We start from the raw sequence: 16,004 nt of genomic DNA, 5'->3' as shown, positions 1-16,004 counted from the left end.
CTTCGTCTTTCAGGCGAAGGGTTACATTCCTTGCACCGAAGTCGCAGCCGAGGGGAGGGCCTCTCTACAACAGGTACACGTTCTTTTCCACGCGGCAAGTAAATGGATCACACACATACACAAGAGTACACACAAAGAAAGAGAGAGAGAGAGAGAGAGAGAGAGAGAGAGAGAGAGAGAGAGAAAGAGAGAGAGAGAGAGAGAGACATACACACTGCTTCACCATTACTTCGTGGTAATAAGGAAAGAAAAGCTACTACATAATATCCTAATTGCTACATGCCTATGATATGTGTAGCAGCAATGTTTCAGTCCTTTAGACATTAGGGCAGCTATCGATTATTAATTATTACAAAGTAATACTTGAGATATTAGGTCATTAATGTGTGTACCACACGAAGCGTGGGATGTTCTCGACTCGGATTCATGCTGTGTGAGCGGTGTATCTACTTCGCTACTCCGGGGTAGCGAGTCGCCGCGCTGTGTGTGTATCGAATGTCGCTCGCGCGACGCATATCGATTGATTTCCGACATGCATTCCATAATTTTACTTCAACGACTGGTCTCATCACGAGCAATCTGTGTTTCGCGGAGAGGGCACGCCCTGCGATCTTAATTGTACATTTCTCAAGCGAATCAAAAGTCAGCGCACGAGCACTTTCCTTCTTTCTTCCGCCTGCCTCACCCTCGGCGTGTCCGCCCTGGGAGGGGCACGGCGATGATAATTTGACGCATATATACATATATATACACGCATTATCGTACATGTATATTCCATGTAACTTGCATTTACTGACACGTTCTATCCGCGTTGGCGCGATCAATCGGCTGAACATTGGCGTCACCGTCACACATCGGACGTAACACTTTCCGAAATTACCGACACGGTAATTTACGCCGCCGGTAAAGTGCCCAATGGAATGCATCGAGCCTGCATAATGTTTTCGAAACGTTTCACACGCATATTTCACCGCGTTGTGTTTGTACACCGTTTAACCTTTTCGCTGCGGCCGGACTGGCGGCGGAGCTGCTTCGCTGTACGCACAGTTTCGCCGCCGCTGAACGCGCGTGACGGACACTGGAGGGCAGCAGCAGCGCGACCGACGTCTGTCTGATTGATTTGTCGCGTCCGCGTGAACACAAATAGCTCCGATAAATTGAATTAAACTTTTTATTTGCGTCGCGAGAAAGTCCGCTGCTCGACGATCGCGAGCTGTCCATCGACTCTCCGTGCAAGTTGCGAGGGAGAGCCGCCGCAGTGGCGGCGACTCGTTGCAGGAAGACCTTCCTCCAACGGGAGCTTCCTCCGCTATGGCGACGCGCGCTAGCGAAAAGGTTAAAGACTCTTATATATATATATATATATATGTATATGTATATGTATGTGCATACAATTGTTTCATATATTGTATTTTTTTAGCGCAATCTGTTAAGTTCCTTATTGTATTATAAAGCCTTCTGTCACAGTTATTTTATTATGTCACGCGAACATGACACGCGGTTTAATTTATATATACGGCAGTCTAGACGCGTACGTAGCATCTCCGAGAGTCGCAAGTTGCTCCTCTGACGGCGGCTGGTCGATTCGAGGAGCAAGTTGCGAGCTCAACGGTCAACAATGTCCACTGAGGTTCGCAATACTAGGTTTATAGATTTAGGTAGTAGAGAAGCTACATAAAATAAGCTTGCTTCGTTGTATCGACCGCATAACCGTATTTATCCAGTCTTTTGATAAACATTTGGGTTGCCGATGTTGTATCACCTTTCGTGGGCGGCACGGAGATTAGCAAATCAATTTATATATATATATATAATATATATATATATATATGTGTACATTTCATATCTTTTAGCGCGATTTGCTCATTATATTAACGATATACCGATTGTTTCACTCGCTTCGTCTCGGAGACCACCACCACTTGAACACACCAACCTGCGCGAAATCAAACGACGAGAATATTCTTCTATTTTTCTCTTGATTCACACGGGATAGATTGGCGTGGTGTAAGAACGTGAGACAAAAAAAGATGAGGAGGAAAGGAATAAAAAAGATAAAAAAAAAAAGAAACCGAAGGAATACACACACTAATTAACAGCTAAGGTTACTCGTACATTCGCCCAAAATTGTGAAGAAAACAACTCCTGTCCAATTAGAACAATACTTATATTATCAATATAATGAGTATATATTACTGTATGTAATATTTATTGAATATACTAATAATCGCTATACGCGCGCAGCGCGCGCGACGTTCCCTCGTCGCGGCCGACACTCCCCGGTCGCCCCCCCGCCCCGCCCTCGGTTTTCTGTACGTAAACGAAAATTATCCCCCCGCGAGGAGGAAACGTCGCCGCGGCCACAGCGGCATCTGTCCATTTTTGGTATAATCGAGATTGTTGAGGGGAAGAAACGCAAAACTAAAGACTCACACACGTGTCACGGCGATGCTACATGCCTGCCCGGCATACACATACGACAATTAATAAATCTCTTTGTTTCGAACACCGCGGTTCCCTCCCAGTCGGTTCTCGCGTTAGTACAATACGATCGGCATTCGCATTCCTTTCGACGTTTCGAGATGGCGCGCCGAGGCTCGCGTACGACCAGCCCACAGACTTCCATGTACAAGCTAGGCTGAGAAGTTCCATTGGTTTTCATGTATAAAAGTAACCCTTATGTAAAAGCACAGACTTCTATATATACATAAGCTAGACTAAGAACTTTCATTGGTTTTCATGGTGCAAAAGCGTCTCTTGTGTAAAGCATAGAATCGTGCGCGCATGCGCATTGCGAGGTCCCGAAAGGAACATAACTGCATCGTACAGACATTTTTACTCCGGGAAATGTTAATATTTATCCAATATTTAATATCTATGTGAACATTGAATGTGACATTGCAAGAGGAAATGTCAAATATTGGACAAATATTAACATTTTAACCGGAGTAAAAATGTCTGTACGGTGCGGTAATATTCCTTTCGGGACCTTGCGATGCGCATGCGCAGGATTTTAGTACATACTTTTAGGGGACGTGTTAAAGCACAGACTTTCATATAATACGCTAGACTGCTAACTGCGTCCCTTTCACTGTTGCCAAAAAGTGTGTGCGACTTGCGCAGAATACGAACTAAGGGGATGCGCAGTAAACAGTTTTATATACTTCTGTAGGCGCGTTACCGTTTCGGCGTGTTTTTCTGTGAGTATTTATTTACAATTTATATAAAAATTTAATAACAAAATTTTATAATTTGACATACCATATATGTATTTTTCACGATCACACGCACACACACACGAGTATTTTATTACTTACCGTAATTTTACCAATATTATTTTTCGCGATACGTATTTTTTTCTTAACTTATTATAACTGATATTAAAAACGTGTATCACATTCGGGCACGTCTTGTTGCAACGGCGATTACATATACGTGTGTCACTTCGAAAGGAATTAGGATCGCGTCCGTATTTTGCGCATCTGCTCCGCGCATTACATGTACATAGGCAACATTTATATACATAAGGAGAACAATAGGAGTTAGCAGTCTAGTGTATTATATAGAAGTCTGTGTGTTAAAGAGACAAATTGTCAGTCTAGTGTATATAATATAGAAGTCTTATGTGTAAAGAATAAAATCATGCGCACTTCTTGTTGAGCTAACTGATGGTTAAATAAATCATATGTTTATGTCTCTGTCTCTCCTTCAATTTGGACAAAGACGGACGTATGATTTAACTGCCAGTTAACTCACCAAGACGTTGAAACAACCGGCCCTGAATGTGTGTTGTTGAACGTGACATTGCAAGAGGGGATATTAAATATTGGATAAATATTAACATTCTCCGGAGTAAAAACGCCTGTACAAGTTCGCATTCCTTTCACGGGACCTTGCAATGCGCATGCGCGAAATTTTAGTACATACTTTTAGGGGACGCGTTAAAGAGAGCAGAGTTACCGGTCTGGTGTATAATATGAGAAGTCTGTGGACCAGCCCGGCCGAGTCGCGGCTTGCTCTCCAGGCGAGAAGGCTCGGCCGGAAGACGGCGTCGTCGTACACGACTTCCGTCCTGCGCGCCCTCAGCTCTTACAATCGAGTACTGGATTATGTTTCCGCCCAGCAACCCTTTATAAGGCGCGCCATTTGCGAACGTCGCTTGGTCCCCGGAAAGCCGCAGCGGGAAACTTGACGGAGCGGCAAACTCCAGAGAGATTAAGCATTGCGAGAGCTGGAACTCCCTCGACGTATTCTGCGCCGGGCTCGCGACGGCCTTACAAAGGGTTGACGAGGAGGTGGTCGTTGTGTTATCGGGAGAGACGTCGTTCGACAAGCTGCAGCGCGGAGCATTTAGCATTGGCAGAGCTTACACAGCCTATTCCATCCCGCAATAAGACAATGTCCATTTTTACCGTGTTACAATTGTCTAAAGATATAACCGTTCGCACTCTATACTTTGTACCCTGTGGACGATTCTAGAGTAATATTTTCGACCAATCGGTTTTACGAGGGTCTCCGGAGGGCCTCCCCCGAATTCGGCGTCACCGTCGCGACCGCGCAACGCGCCACGGTCTAAGTTCCAAACAAGTCGCACGGGTCCATCATTTCGATCGAGTATCCTAAACTAATGGCTGTGAAACCGATGTTTTGCTGTTCTCACGCTGCTCCCCTCGTTTCTGTCCTCGCGCGCCACCGAGGCCGACCCTCGTCGTCGTCCGGCCGCGGCTCAGCGAGAGCCGGGTCGGACAAAGCACACGTACGAGGTCAACGTCAGGGTCGCGTCGGTAAGACCAGCGAGGACGGCCGCCTTCCCGAAGAGGAGGGAAGCAATCACGCACGCGTCCTGCGATCTCACACACCAACACGTCACACCCCCGCCCCGGCCCCGTCTGGACACCGAAAGCCACCCTCGAAACGCTCTTCTGTCCGGTCTCACCTTGGCAACTTTGTATTATATATACACACACACACACACACACACATACGTCACATTGCGCAACGGGGGACAAGGTGTGCACAAAGTCTGCGGCTCCAAGGCCGCGGTGAGCACAAAGCTGTCGTCGCGTCTCGTCCCTCCGGCGGTCCGCTCCTCGACGTGTCTTATCGACCGCTTGATTCCTCACCAGCGGCCGCGCTTCGATGTCGTCAATTATACTGGACAAGAATGCGCGAGAGCGCGAGAGCGTGACGCCGAAGTCGGGAGTCCTCTGAGCCACATTTCCACGGCGAGACTGTTCGAACGATCATACTTAATGTAAAACCAACACATGTACATGTACAACGTAAGCCTCGAGATTGGTGTTATATTTTAATGTAATGTATAAAAAAGAAGAGCGAGCGAGCGAGCGAGAGAGAGAGAGAGAGAGAGAGAGAGAAGGAGAGCGCCATAACGAGAAGAAGCAACGGACAAAAGTGTGCGTGCGAGGGAAGCTAAGAGCGAAAAAAAAAAAAGATAGAAAAAAGGCGCGACGAGACGCGCCAACTCGCGCTCGCGCGGCCAATCGACACAGCGTAAGAAAAACACAGTGTAAGAAAAAAAAATCAGCGGCGAGGTGCGCGGGTACGCACCCGCGCGCCTCGCCTGTCTCCTCCTCATTTATTCTAGCCATGCTAAGTGGAGACAACAGGATAACATTCACCACGACGACGGCACTATACATATACCGATAGGCAATCTCATGGTAACTCACGCGTTCAACTTGGTGTAATTAAGTAGAGGACCGTGCCGGGAAGACACACACACGGCCGTCACATACACGCACGCATACACACACACACATACACTCACATTCTCGCCGCTTGAAACTAGAGGAACCCACTCGTGCTAGAGACGTTCGCCACGTTCGTGCCGAGTCCGCTTGGTCCACGCTGACCCCCTCAGTACCTCGCAGCCCTCTACGGACGAGGCCGCTCTCCCTCCAGCCGACAACGAAAGCGACAGTGGGAGGAGGGCGAATTAGGGCCGTAGAGGGTTCGCTTCTCGTCGGAGCATCCCGAAAGTAGATCGCAATATCCGTTCACTTCTACATTTCGAGGCTCGATGCGGGCACACGCTTCTGACCCCGAAGGGGTCATCAGCGTTGCGCGACAGCGCGTGGATCAACTGGATGAACTAGCTTAAATCTCGGAATCGCCGGATCGAGACTGCCTCTGTCTACTTCGCCGACGATGCTCGCGAAGAGCGGGAGCCGGGCCGCGAGATGAAAGCGACGGGAGAGACGGAGAGGGAGAGAGAGAGAGAGAGAGAGAGAGAGAGAGAGAAAGGGACGACGTGGATAGTTTCAGTCGATCGGCGATTCTACGCTGTAAGTGTAGAGCTTCTTCTGCCGGAAAAAAAGAAAGAAAAGAAAAGAAAATACAGGACGATGATAACACAGTTGATACTAGATGATAAGGATTTCGGGAATTCTTTGTAGATCGATAGGATGCTGTGTCGTTTGATCTGGTTGTTAGATAACCGGAAATAGGAAAGCCTATTTTTGCATTGTGTGATTAAAGACGAAAAAAAAAAGTAATAAAAAAGAAATGAAGATATCTAGCCGGCTCGTATTCACGGCGACGCGCGCACTCGGGGGCGGAGTGCTTATTACGAAACTCCGAACTATACAGAAATGTAGGATGTTGACTGTCAGTGTCGTAAATGCCGATTCGTGTGACTTGTCACTTATTTCGTTGTACAATCGACAAGCTTTCGTAGCGTCTTCACGTGTGTGGTTATTACGTCGCTCTGTAACTCGTTACACCTCACACACACACACACACACACACACACATGCATACACACACCCCGAGTCTCGTTTCAACGCAACGTGGGAACGTACAGTCCGCATTTGCATATCGTTTTCATTGCACACGCATTAGTTAGCGCGTTAGTTAGCGGATTTCTCGACGAGTCTTCGGTTAATTTCACGATTCATTGTATAATATAACGAAGGGCAGTATCGTTATGCATATACATACAGACGTATATATTTGTATATTATTATGTACAAAGTGTGCGAAAAGCACCCCGGGACGGCGAAATATCTCGAAAATAAAAGTTGTATGACGGGGACGTAAAGCGACTATATCATTTTGTTTACAGACGGTATCATTTTCGAGATATTCGCTCGTCTTTCGTTACTTTTCTTCAATGGAAACCCCCATTTTTTATCATCTTTTTTTACAAGTTAATTTGAACGACCTTTGTCGGCAATATCTTTTTGTCTGCTTAATATTTTTTAAGAAGAACTTGATATAAACTAAAACTTGATTGAATATATTTAAGAAAAACTTGATAACTTTTTCAATATTTAACTTACGATATCTCGCTAATGCATAACTATTTATCGGAAGGAAAAATAGTACTAGACTTTTTTACTCTATTTGGTCTCGAGAATAATAATTGTCACAACAGCGCCCTGATTTTCGTTAACTTGATGATTTTGAAATTTCCAAAAGTCAATGAGTTAACAAAAGTTAGAGCACTACTGTAACAATATATTCTTGAAACCAAATAGAGTAAAAAAGTCTAGTACTATTTCTCCTTTTGGCAAATAGTTAGTAAGATATCGTAAGTTAAAAGAGTTATCAAGTTTTCCTTAAATATCGCAAAAAATGTTAGGCAAATAAAAAAATGTCTCAGACAAAAGTTGTTGAAAATAATTGGTAGAAGATAATCTGACAAAAAAATGGGACTTCCGTTTAAGAAAAGTAATGATCAGTGCATATCTCGAAAGTGGCGCCATCCATAAACAAAATGATACAGTTGTCTTACGTCCCCCTTGAAACCAAGCAACTTTTTTCTGAAACATTTTTCTCTAAAATGCTTAGTTTTTGAGATATTTCGCCGTCCCGGTACTTTTTATACACTCCGTATATGCATGTATGTATGTATATGTATACAGGGTGTACCAGAAAGACGGATGTCCCGGATTAATTCGAAGGGACGTCGAGGGATTTCTGAGAAAAATGTTAAATATAAAGGTTTAGGGTTTGGAAATGGGCATCTTAATGGCGAACTTGAACTTTGACCTAAGGATCAAATTTTTATTCTGTTTGGTCTCAAAAATACGCTGTTATCTCAAAAAATATCGGGCAAATAGAAAAATGTTTCGGACCAAAGTCGTCAAAATTAATTAATCGTAGAAAAAGATGGCGGAATAAAAAATGGGGTTTCCACTTACGATTTGAGAGTTGACCTTGATTTGACCTCTAAATTTGATTCCCAGGTCAAGTTCAAGCTCACCACTAGATGCCCATGTCCGAATTCTAAAACTTTTGTATTTTATAACTTTAACATTTTTCTTTCAAGAACGTCAAGGAACGTCATCCTTTCAGGTTAATCCGGGGCGCCAATCTTTCCGGCATACCCTATGTATGTAGCACCCTGCCATTACATTTCGAAGAAGTAATTCGCGATGTAAAGAAAAAAAAAGGGGAGAGATCGTTCTCGATCACAGCCGTAAACGATCGCGAAGGCTCACTTCCGGCTCACAGGAAGCTTTTCCGCGCGAGGATTCTCGCGATGCGCGATCGGTCGCGAAGGAAGCGCTCGTTTCGTCGCGGAAACGCGTATCAATCTCGAACGAAGAGCATCCGCGCGAAATCCCGGCATGTCCGAGCGATCGTCGACGAGGAGATACAACTGTGAGCGCAGCGAGAAGCGGCCATGTGTAAAAAATTAGTAAGATGTACGAAGGCGTTCACTTCGCGTACGGGGACGAAGTCGCGTTGTTGATTCGACACGATCCAAATTTCGATATTTAGAGTACATAAAGAGAGAGAGAGAGAGAGAGAGATAGCAGTCGAGAACTAGCGAGTACTTTAGCGCACTGGTGCTAGTATTTTCCGTGTATTCTCCGGCACGATGCTTCGCGTGATTTCTTCGTGGCTACTTCTCTGAATGTTCGTATACGGAATACCGTGATCGCGACCCATCTTGACACACACACACACACATAGAGACACACGCAAAAACGATACACTCTCTTCTCCAGAGTTCTCTTTTGTCCCCCCGAACGTCTTCGCGCGCACTTTGACACGGTGAGCTGAAGGACAACGCACGCGAGTTCATTTGCGCCGCATTCGTTAACTTCGGGATTTCCGCGGTCTGTCTGTTCGCGAAATGGATGATGAATGTTCTCGAGCCGATATAACGAGCGAATTGCCGGATGGATCTCGCGCATCTCCCGAGGCCGCGTTTCCTTTGCCTCCTTCACGCTCGGCTAGAAGCAGCGCCCGGATCGCTTCCGACCGACTTCTTCGCGCGATTTCTTCAGTGCATCACTGCGCGCTTTTCTCACGTGTCATACGTTGATGCACACAGAAAGACACACTCTCACACACACACACACACACACGCATACACACGACGCACTAGTGGTATGCCGTGCTTTAGCGCCACGTCAGAAGATAAATAAAACGATACGAAGGGGATATAAAGAAGATGTAACTAGCGAGTATATTCCATGTAATTTCTTCGAGTGAAAAAGCTATTCATCCTTTTTGTAGCTGACGTAGGCATTCTTAACGCGATTACCATCCTTTGCCGCGGAAGAAGCAAGATTGTACTTTTTCGATCTCGTAGGCCGTCTAAGAGCTAATTATTATTAACGAAATACACTCTAGAACTGTGTCGTAAAAAGATCAAGGGATGATTATACTGTGTAATAGTATTATTTTATAAGCAGTCAATAATATTAATATCTACCGAAGTAAGTTATAAAAGGAAAAAAAAAAGAAACACCGTGTATCGCCCCGAACTCCCCCGTCTCCTTTCCTCTCTTCTTTCCCCTCCTCCTCCTCCCCGCCCCCCTCCGGAACCCCGTCCACATCTACGGAAAGTCGTATATTCATTTCATAAGGCTCATTTCGTGTCTCTCGAAGGAGTACCTATATCTCTATTGTTAAATAATATATACATACCACGATACATGCATAGAAGCTGATACAAGTATGACTTAAACAATAAGGTGTGTATATTTTAATTTTTATGAATATAATAAAAATATAATTTAATATTCTAAACGGTGTGTGTGTGTGTGTGTGTGTGTGTGCGTGTGTGTGTGTGTGTGTGTGTGTATATATGTGTACAACGCGGGTACGCCTCGTCGTGTCGAGATCGGAAGGATCTCGCGGTGCGAGTCCGAGGACGACGTCCGCGTCGCCGGGACTTTCCGTCTCGGAGAATCGACGCACTCGCTGTAAGACTTGCGGTTTGTTCTCTCGAGATGAACTCTCTGTACTTGCTCGAGAAGTGCGCACTGAAGCGTTCTTCCGAGCAGAAGTGACTCAGTCAGATGCTGCTGTTCTTTCCACCAGTGCAGCGGAACTTGCCCGTACAGCGCGCACAGTTGAAAAAACGTTGCTGCAACGTTGGAACAATGTTGCAGAAATATTGCCGCAATCTTGGAGCAACATTGCTGTGACCTTGGAACAATGTTGCAGCAACGTTGCAGCAATATTGCTGTAACCTTGGAACAATGTTGCAGCAATATTGCTGTAACCTTGGAACAATGTTGCAGCAATATTGCTGTAACCTTGGAACAATGTTGCAGCAATATTGCTGTAACCTTGGAACAATGTTGCAGCAATATTGCTGCAACTTCTGTGCTGTATGGGTAGTGTAACAGTTGACTGTGCTGCTTGCGCTAGGTCTGGAGGTACGTCGCGAGGGCAAAATTTGCATCAGTTCGGATGCGGTGTATTCGAAAAGGACAGATCTACAATTATTAGACTATTAAATACTTTTACAGTTTTTATTTTATTAATATCAATTAATCATACCACATGAAGTAACAGTATATTTCCATCATGCTCTTCACCCCGGATAGGTTCTGCGTGTAATGGAGATGCATAGAGGTGACATAAAATCTTCATTTAAAAAGAGTCATTAACAGCTGCGGTGCACGTGTTACGCCATGTTATTTCCACTGCACTGCGGCGTTCTTTTCACTGCGGCCTGTCTGGCACTTCTGCACCTGCGAACTCTTGCCGTGTACTCGTCAGTTCTAGTTCCGAAGCATTGCAGCACTAGCTCAGCTGGAAAGAACAGACCCATCATCTGGCAAGCTCTGTTTAGCGGCTATCTCTAAGCATAATCATTTCCAATAGGACTACGATCGCATTCGCGTGTGTATGCACTCGTGTAACTTTAATTTTCTATCTAATTAGGTCACGTCTCGCGTTACCTAGGGGTAATTTTAACGGCACAAAGACAATTAGTCGTTGGCACCCCCCTCTCCCATTGTCATCTCTACCGTCGACGGTCGACGGCTTACGAGGCGACAGTTTCGTCTTTATCTTCTAGGACAAAGTGATATTTGCATTAAGAGACAAGCGCGTAACGGTTAAGTGTATGTTAATAAACGGTTCGCTGCGTTTGACGTACAGCTGCAAGTTTCGCGTCGGCGCGTCCTACGCTTAATACGGATAATTTTAGTGGACGTCCGACCCGCGTACAAACTGGATTAAAAAATCACCTACTGTTATTATTACCATTATTATTATTATTATTATCATTATTATTATTATTATTATTATTATCGTCATCATCATCATTACCGTTATTATTATTACCATTATTATTACCATTATTATTACCATTATTATTATTATTATTATTATTATTATTATTACATTGTTATTGTTACATATTTTCTGCATTGTACGCTTCGCTGTACGTTTCGGTACGTGTGATAATAAAGAATTTACGCTCGTCCAATCCTCCTTTCTGATCACCCGCGCGATTGCACCGCACACGCTGCACATTCGAAGCCGCACGAGAGAAAAAAAAAAGAAAGAGGAAGAAAAAAGAGAGGAAAGAGAGTCGTCACACACGCGTATCGCACACGTTCCGATGCGGGATGACTCGCGAGGGCGCGCAGGCTGCGGAGAGGAGGACGCGTGTATGTCGCACTTCTCTAATTTAAATATAATGGGGATGACTCCTGCGGGAATGTGTCGGTGACTCTAGCCGGACGAGGAGGTCCAAGGTCCTTTTTGTCCTCGGGAAAACGCGCGCGCACCAGAGGACGACGCGTCTCCCCCTGCCCCCTCCACCGCGCTGTCTCCTCCGTCTGCCGCCCGGCCTCATCCGTCGCGACAAGAGCGCGCGACGTCGTAAACAGAAACGGCCGCGAGTGCGCTCTCGAGTGTGCGTTTTCCTCCGGGCGAGGAGTGCGACTTATCGACGAGATGTCTGCAATTAATATGCCTCTTCGGTGGCCCTGACTTGTCGTTATTTGCTCGCGCGCGCGCGCGCGCACTCGGAGAGCCGCGTGCGGCGACGCGTTCGCGCGCACACTGAATGACCGCCGATGTGACGCATCGCGGTATCCTGCGTGTAACCGTCGTGTTCATTCGGCTATTCGCGAACCGCACGCACGCATGCACTCGGTGTACATTCACCCCGTGACGAAGACGCGCGCAATTGTCCGAGAAATCCACCTCGGTCTCTCCGAAATTTCCGTCCGCTCGCGCGCGCGCGCGGAGGAAAACCCTTGGACTGGACAAAAAGATTGGCTGGCTACAGCAATATTTAATAATAATAAGTCGGCCAGTGATAAATTGTTAACTTTTGCGATCGTAAATTGAGGCATGGGCGGAATTGTTTTGAAGCGGACGACCGACGCGGCGCTTACATGTAGTCGAAAATTTGTCTTTGAAATGTATTTTTTTTTTTTTTTTTATTATAAAGGAACTCTTTTTATTCATATTGGAAATAAAGATTTTCGTTTAATTAATTGCGTTGCGAAAAATGTTAGATGTGTTTGTATTTATATTTAATTTTATACCTTTAACTTCGATTATATCTACTCCATTTTGACCCCGAACAATTCAACTTTCTTGCAGATGTCGGTTGATATTATTTTTTTTCTTGAACATTGAATTTTAAAGCAAAAGGCCTCAAGAGCACTTCTTTTTTCCCTCTTTAGTGAAAAAAAGTTATATATTTTTAAGGAAACTTAACTTGTCATTCGTTTGTGTTCATAATTCATGGAAAGTAAAATATTTATTAAACAGTTTTTACCAAAATGGCTACGACGTCGTTAATTAGAATGTTGAAAGATATCTCATGAATTTTTTCAGATTTTTTTGAACGCGTTAAGATGAGGGGAAAGTTGAAGTCGCTTATCCTTTCGCGTGCCAGCCATAGCTATGAAGGCCAAAATGAAGAACAAAATGGCCATTTTAGAAAAAAAGATCTAAAGGACAGAGCAGCGGAATAACGGATTGTTCTTTTAAATAAAGGACGTAGAGTCCTTATATAATAAAGACATAGCCCGATCTACGACGGTAAAACGTTAAAAATGTTCAGTCAGGCATAATCTGCTTTACGGGCGCAAAGGATTAAAATAGCGAAATAAGTGCCAAAATATCTGTCGCAAACTCCGGGTTTGTCCTTTCCAGCTGAACTTTCTGCACTAATTCAAGAAGTATATACTGAAGCATTCTTTCTAGCGAAAGTGACGTCTCATACAACGCAAAAGTTGCAGCAACATTGCTGCAACGTTGAAACAATGTTGCTGCAATGTTGCTGCAACTTTTGCGCCGTATGGGGCCAGATGTTACTGATCTCTCCGTCAGTGCAGTGGAACTTGGTGCAACAGTTCACTGTACTGCTTGCGCTAAGTCTGGATTTGGTTCCAAGCAGTTCAGCACATTGCGAGGGCAAAATTTCAGGCGGCGTGTTCGAAGAAAAGGACAGATCTACAGTTATTGTTTGACTATTAGATAGTTCTACAGTTTGTACTTTATTAATATTAATCAATCATGCCACATGAAATAATAGTATATTCCCATACAGCGCAAAAGTTGCAGCAACATTGCTGCAATATTGCAATGTTGCAGCAATATTGCTGCAACTTTCATGCTGTATGGGTTTCCATCATGGTTTTCATTCCAGATAGGCTCTGCGCGTAATGGAGGTACATGAAGGTAAAATAAAATCTTCATCTGAGGAATCATTAACGGCTGCAACAACGTGTTGCGCCATGTCGTTCCCTGCACTGTGACGTTCTTTTCTATCCTGTCTGGCATTTCTGCACCTACGAACTCTTGCTGTACTCGTCAGTCCTAATTCTGACTCAGCACTAGTTCAGCTGAAGAGAACCCTCCGAGAGCGCGAAAACGCGCGCTTCGGCCGTCGTTGACTTTGCAAGCACGACCGGAGCTTCTGATCCTGAACCTCCCCGACGACCCCGCGGCTCCAGGAGGCCGCCACGCGGCCGGTTCATTTCGCTTCTGGGAACTGTCTATAACGGCAGGCAGGCATTGACATTCAGCAGTCGGCGAAACGGACTCGGATGTTAACTCGCATGTGCCTCTCTTTTGCTTTCACATCATGGCCGTGTTCGGCCGGGCGCAAGAGAGACACCCCGCGACACTCCTCTTCTCTTCAACTCCGTCTCCCTCCTCTCTCGCCCCCTGTCTTATCGCTCTTTCTCTCTCTCTCTCTCTCTCTCTCCCTCTCTCTCTGTCCCTTTCTCATTCCTCCCCGACACGAGCGAGCGAGAGTCGTATATTTCGCATCTCAAAGCTGCGATGAAAGAGCGCGGTACGCCACGAAGACGACGGGATCAGTGAACTTATCCATGGTCAGCACCGATCATGCCGCCCCCTTCCTCCCCCGCGCGCGCGTTCTCGCGTCTTTGCGCGGATGAAGTATACATAATATATGCGCTATATGTCTAAATACGTGTAGCGCGCCGAAGAGAGCGCGCGTTTTCTTTCTCCCTCTGTCCCGGGTCCCCTTTCTTCTTCTTCTTCTTCTTCTTCGCTCGGCATGACGCCGCGCGATAATGCGCGACAGAGGCCGCGTTTAAGGCGCCGGGAGGACAAAAGAAGAGCGCGCGCACGCGCGCCTCGGCGATGTCTCCCCCCCTCCCCTCACCGTGGCCCTGCCGTTGACTTTTCGAGATTACCGCGTACAGAACAGGCCATTGTTTTCCCACGGGCCGATTTTTCCCGATCAGGACCCCTCGCGGGGCGAGATCAGTATTTCGCGCCCCGAGACGTCGCCGAAGAGCAGCGACGAAATAAAAGTCGCAGCGCACCTCGTCCCCTCCCCCTCCCCTATCACCCCGCATATATGCATTCGAATGCGTCTCCTTCGGCGATATATAGGAATGTACATGGACGTGAATCGCCGGCCGCGAATGTCATCTCTTTGTGAGCGGACGCGGCCGGTGGACTCGCCGGAAGTCGCTGCTCATTCTCCCCCCCGTCCCGCCTGAAATTCTCGGCCAGGTCGGAACCGTTCCTTTCGCTTTCTTCCTTCTTTTTTTCCTTTCTATTTTGAGTCTGCTTTTTGGATCTTCTTAGGTCTCGAAAGCACACGCTGCAGGTGTCGACCCGAGGTGAGACCTCGCAGATCTTTCACGAAGATCGCGTCTCCCGGCGTCTTTGATCGTCGGGACCCGCAATTTTCCGCACTGCTGGAACTCTCGAGGAACTTTGAAGTCGGCGAGCCGCGGCTCGCGCTGTCATTCCTTCTCAGCGGGATTGCTATCGAGTCATCAAAACCGAAATGTCCGATTCCGAGTCAAAAGCTTGGCTTGTCGTGTCTCAAACTAGGAGTAATGTAATTAATCAAGATACGCGCCTGAACTATCGACACAGTTTCGCCGTCTTAATGGTTGTTTATTTATGCCAGCAGCGAAGAAGTCTGAAGAGCGGCTGGCGATGAAATCGCGGAAGGCCACAGTTTGTTGACAGTTGAATATCTTTCCTCGCAAGAAGTGGTAGTCACTTAGTGCAAGGTCTGATAGCAAGGTGAATACGGTAGATGACAGAGAGTTTCCAAGTCCAGCTCCTGTTGTTTGAGCAGCGTTGTTTGTGCGACATGTGGTCGAATGTTGTCTTGCAAGAGGATTGGCCTGTCTCCGTTGACCGATCTTGGCTGCTTAATCGCAATAGCATCCTCATCATTTCGTCCAGTTGCTTACAGTAGAGACCCGCTGCAATCGATTGATCAGGTTTCATGAAGCTGTGATGGATGATACCAGCGCTGGACCACCAAA

At 46.0% G+C, this 16,004-nt stretch overlaps 1 protein-coding gene across 6 annotated transcripts in view; it reads left to right on the top strand.

Annotated features, from left to right (window-relative positions):
• The window catches only part of LOC105190366 (Kinesin heavy chain 73), an 87,833-nt gene extending 81,084 nt beyond the window's left edge, over positions 1 to 6,749 (top strand). For all 6 annotated transcript variants that reach the window (XM_011153089.3, XM_011153090.3, XM_019844715.2 and 3 more), the window contains one exon: positions 14 to 6,749. In XM_011153089.3, the coding sequence (XP_011151391.2) occupies positions 14 to 102 (89 nt within the window). In that variant the 3' untranslated portion in view covers positions 103 to 6,749. The remainder of the gene's footprint in view (positions 1 to 13) is intronic.
• The last annotated feature ends 9,255 nt before the right edge of the window (positions 6,750 to 16,004 follow it).

Source organism: Harpegnathos saltator, unplaced genomic scaffold, assembly GCF_003227715.2.
Source record: "Harpegnathos saltator strain DR-91 unplaced genomic scaffold, Hsal_v8.6 scaffold156, whole genome shotgun sequence".
Classification (NCBI taxonomy): Eukaryota; Metazoa; Arthropoda; class Insecta; order Hymenoptera; family Formicidae; genus Harpegnathos; species Harpegnathos saltator.
Note: the sequence above shows the minus strand (reverse complement) of the source record. Positions and strands in the feature narration are given on the sequence as shown.